The sequence below is a fragment of the Sinocyclocheilus rhinocerous genome, unplaced genomic scaffold, assembly GCF_001515625.1.
Source record: "Sinocyclocheilus rhinocerous isolate Xijiao unplaced genomic scaffold, SAMN03320098_v1.1 scaffold730, whole genome shotgun sequence".
NCBI classification, from domain to species: Eukaryota; Metazoa; Chordata; class Actinopteri; order Cypriniformes; family Cyprinidae; genus Sinocyclocheilus; species Sinocyclocheilus rhinocerous.
In genome coordinates this window covers 1,887,113-1,891,950 of record NW_015670605.1, presented here as the reverse complement: position 1 = coordinate 1,891,950, position 4,838 = coordinate 1,887,113, and the positions used below count along the sequence as shown (strand labels likewise).

Genomic DNA, 4,838 nt, shown 5'->3' with positions numbered 1-4,838 from the left:
AAAAACAATACTAAACAAAGTGCTGTTAAATATTCATATTAAGCATGAATAGATTTACACACAAACAACAACATAATTTACACATACACTGTGTAATAAAAATAATACTGTATCATCTACATTTTTAAATTGTTAATTATTTACCGGTTTTATCTGTGGGATCATATTTTAACCACCTTTATTTCATTTTTAATTTAGATTTTAGTAGTAAATAGACAATCATCATCATTCAAATTATTTGATAGCTGGCCATAAGGTGGTGCTATAATATGTGAACGTACTGTATATTTTTACTTGAACTTTGCGGAATAGAATATAAATTGTTGCATTCAAGTTAGGCTAATGAACTGTACTACTTGGTTGAAGAATTGTGTATAATTATTAATTATTAATTAACATGATTAAAATACCTTTAATTGTTTATTTAAAATGGCTCCTGTTTTATTAAAGCAGTTTGCGTGTTAAAGTGAACATGTCTTGGATAAATCACATTCAATAATAATGAACAAAAGTATCCAAATGCATAAGAATGTCAGCACACACTGAGAACACATTAGTGAATGTATTTAGTGATCAGATCAAAATATTTAGACATAATTTACTGCTTTATTTAGTGCTGATCAAATATAAGTTAAAGAACAATAGCACACTATATTCATCAATTTAGACAAAGTGATCCATTTGGTGTGTTTTGGCATGTTCTTCATGGGGGGTGGGGAGAGATGTCTTTAACACTTTTAGGTATTTTGGAATCTTAAATGGGACAGACACTTCATCGCAATTACCAGATTATTGATTACATTTAAACCTGTGCCACTTGCTCCTGTGGAACACAAGAGAAGATATTTTAAATAATGTTGGACCTCACTAACTGTTTTTTATTAACAAAAAACACTGAGAAACACCTTTTATCTTTGTTTGTGTTCCACGGAAGAAAGAAATGCATACAATATTGGGGTGAGTGTATTAAGACGTGAAATTAATTTTTGGGGGTGAAAAATTAAAAATTTGCCTTTATTGATGTGATGGCATGAATTGCCCTGCAAAACCTTGCCTTTTAGTTTCTTCATGTGAATTTACATTCCCAATCAGATTAGACAGTTAATCATTTTTTTGTCTGAATTTGAAAGGTCTTTTTGTCTGAATTTGAATGTCAGCTAAACATGCATAATAATTTGTACAATATGCAATATTAATATAAGATGTTCTTTGTGCAGATGAAGTTATTTGATAATGTTCTTCCAAAAAAAAAAAAACTAAATTTAAAAAAAACAAACAAACACGGGGGTCGGTCAAACATTTATTTGGCCTAACCGTACAACATCTTATTAACACCTGGAAATGTTAGCGAAATAAAGAGTCAGAAAATGTATGTACAGAGACTTAACAGAACAAAAATATATATTTAATAAAAGCAGTGGTTTAATTCCCCTTTGTCACAAACTTTGAAATGTGTAGCTGGATCTGATTAAAACTGTAAAACATCATTAAAAACAGACTAAGACTAAAACCTATTCACTCGCCCAGATCTTCTGACACCCTTCAGGGCCAAAAAATTGGAATGTAGAGCTATTTAAACACTATAAAAAAAGATTTTTTTATTTTATTTGTAGTTTTACATCGTCCCGTAACCATCTCCTAAGAGGACAATTTGTCATTTCACTCATCAACCTTGAAAAATCAAGGATCGGATGAAGTTTAAAGAGACTTCTATCCGAAGACTTGTTGCATTTCGGGGCAAACCAAAAAAAAAAAAAAAAAAATGGTCTTGACATGCGGCAGCACGGAGCTCACTGACACCGGACCGGACAAACCGTGAACTAGAGACCGTTATCAGCAAAGGTGGTAAAAGAACTCGGTTTCTCTGTAGTATTACTGTAACTTTAAGATTGTGGCTCAAGTCTCATATATTTATATATATTTATATATATATTTATATATTTCAATCTCAAAAAGAAAAAAAGGATAGATAAACAGTCTAGGTTGCCACAGTGAAGTGAGGTCACTCTGCAGCCGGCTCCGGGTCCGAGGCTGTGGTGGGCGTGGTCTCTTCAGCAGGGGCCGGGGTCTCGTCAGATTTTGTGCTTTCCTCTGTGGGCGCGGCTTCTGTTTCCTGGGCGGGCTCTTCTGCTTTAGGCTCCGCCTCTGCTTTGGGCTCCGCCTCTGCTTCGGGTGCCGGTGTCTCATTGGTTTCTGCCGCAGCAGGCTCCTCCTCTTTGGTTTCCGTAGCAGCCTGGCCGGTCTCCTCGGGTTTGTCTTCGGCGGTGGGCGTGGCCGCGGGCTCCGCTGCCTCCTCGCTTCCCTTCTTGTTCTTCTTCAGGGAAATGCCCTTGAATTTGAAGGAGTTCTTCAGTGAGAATTTCTTCTTCTTCTTGGTTTCCTTTGCAGCTTCGCCGTCGGATTTGGCGGCATCGCCTTCGGTAGCAGGAGCGGCTTCGATGCCATCTCCCGCCTCCGTCTTGGCGGCCTCTACCTTGGCAACCTCCGCGGTTCCATTTCCGTCTGCTGCCACGGCTTCTCCATCTGGCTTGGTGGATACGTCGCCATTGGTTTTCACATGGCCATTTTCCTGAAGAGAAAAGCAGAATGAGAGAAGATAAGCCAAATGCATGTTGGCACACACACAGTCCACAGAAAAGTAAAGGGGTTATGCTTGTAAATGCTTGTTTTTATAGTCATAGTAAATATTAAATGCTTGCTTTAATAGTATAGTTTATAGCACAATGTGTTAGCCATATTTTCACAGCATATACCACTCATTTTGATCCAAAACCAAATAGCCTAGGCTACTTTTAATTCCTTTAATTGATATGTACCTCTATTTTAAAATCACTAGTTTAAAAAAAATCCCAGTATTATGTAAACCTCACAATACAGCAATATTAGAAGAATTGAGATTTAAAGCTCAGTCTGCTCATCACTGTAGTGCCTAAACCTTAAAATAGCCAATATATATAAATTACTGCTTAATACAGGACATTTAGCAAACAGTATATTTTATATGCAGAAAAGACTCTGAGGATTGCTATATGTAATTACGTTAAAGACAGAAGCAACACCCAGAAACCCAAAAGCAGAAGTGCATAGTAATTACACACTACGTCCACTAGAGGCGATATTGATCTACTAAATATAATCCACTGCTTAGAAAACCAGCCACTACCAGAGAGAACAAAGAAAAGGGAGACAGCAACCCTAGAACGTTGTTTAAAACAACACCTCTCTCTAAAACACCTTTTTTTCTTGCATTTCAGAAAATCGGACAACTAATAATTCAGATGATGTATCAACCCGGGCACTGTAGCCTTGAGTTACGGTAACTTGCTCTGTTCAAGTACTGGGGTGTTTAAATCACATGCATAAAGATATGCAAAATAATGCATTGAGTTGATTAATAAAGAAAAGAGCTCTCTTATTGCATATGGAGGGGGAAGGGCGCATATGCATTAAGGGGGATGGGTGGAATGATTATTAATGAAGTACTAAAGGAATGGTCCATGCATTCACACACACACAGAGACAGACAGACACTCACTGCATGCATTGCATTGTTTGCAGATCAGCAGAAGCGCTCTGCATCATTTGCATGCAGCTCTGCAACCTTTTGTTCTCAAATTCGGGTTACTGCCAGTGTCAGTGCCAACACACGACCACAGAGTGCTTGATAACTAACTAAACTAACTAAAATATGTTTGGAAAAGACATATTTTTAAAAAAGAGATAAGAGAGAGAGGGGTTTAAAACAGACTTTCCAACTTAAACCCTCAAAATTAGAAAAAGGTTCAACACAAAATCATCCTTCAGAACTGATGATATAGTAGCCATAACCAATTTGATATTCACACATTTTAACACAAATCCAAAGATTAATTTGTAAAAAGTGAATTGTTAGATAAATGGGATTATTAAAAGGCATATATATATATATATATATATATATATATATTGATAAGATCCCATTCAGATATATCAAAACACTGGTAGTTCAATCATAAAAGTGCTTGTAGATCCTCACCTGACCATTGGCTCTATCAGCCACTGCTTTTCCGTCCACCGTAGCTTCACCTTTAGTCAACTGAGCACCCATCTCTCCTTTGTGTCTCCTTCAAAGAGTTAAAAATGAAAATAAAGGCAGAAAAAACCCAGAGGGTCCTTAAATTCAAACCCACACTGTAGAGACAGTAAGCGAGCGTTTAGATTCCTGGCGTGTTTTTTAATCTGCTGTGCTCAGGAGACACAAATAAAGGCGGCTTTCTGGTAGTAAATCCACACGGCTCTGCGGGGAGAGCAGACTAAGAGTTTCACAGCTACAAGTGTGAGTATTTGCCTGCGTGACTCCACCCAGCAGCTACGCCGCCCAATCTGCACAAGAGGGCTGGAGCTCCATCTGCCCCATTCAAACACACCACTACACACACTCCAGCAGATTACTGGATTTGCAGCTTTACAACTCTGGATGCATGGACTACTAATATTAAGGATTTTATTGATGATTTGAAAAGTAAACTTCCACATCCTCTTCATATGTCTTAATATCTGATGAAATAGAAAACAAGTGAAGGAATTAAATGAAGCGAACAGGAGTGAATTTTAAATAATTTAATTACTTTGGTTAAGGATTTAATTTTTGTCATGTCTGCAGTAATGTCTAACATGAAACACTGGCAATTAATTAAGAAAGTTTCCAGGTGTTTCTTCATTTTTACTTTATCTAGCTAAAACGTTTCAGACTAAACATGTTTAAACTCAGGTTTACTTGATTACCCATACATCATTTTTTGGAAAAATCATGTTAAAATGTATCAAATATGATACATCAGACTTTCAGGGAATGTTTA

The 4,838-nt window shown here is 36.9% G+C and overlaps 1 protein-coding gene across 1 annotated transcript; it reads right to left on the bottom strand.

Annotated features, from left to right (window-relative positions):
• Positions 1–1,882: 1,882 nt before the first annotated feature.
• On the bottom strand, positions 1,883–4,287 carry LOC107734268 (MARCKS-related protein-like). Its single transcript, XM_016546181.1, has 2 exons — positions 4,016–4,287; positions 1,883–2,569 (listed from the first exon to the last, which is right to left on the bottom strand). Exons 1-2 carry the CDS (start codon positions 4,085–4,087, stop codon positions 2,003–2,005), a joined length of 639 nt encoding a protein of 212 aa, XP_016401667.1. The 5' UTR covers positions 4,088–4,287; the 3' UTR covers positions 1,883–2,002.
• Between the last annotated feature and the right edge of the window lie 551 nt (positions 4,288–4,838).

Bases quoted from the DNA above. Each gene is read 5' to 3' on its own strand.
- LOC107734268 (XM_016546181.1), bottom strand. From the start codon at position 4,087: ATGGGTGCTCAGTTGACTAAAGGTGAAGCTACGGTGGACGGAAAAGCA. The intron at 2,570-4,015 runs GTGAGGATCTAC...TTTTCTCTTCAG, and splicing joins CTGATAGAGCCAATGGTCAG to GAAAATGGCCATGTGAAAAC.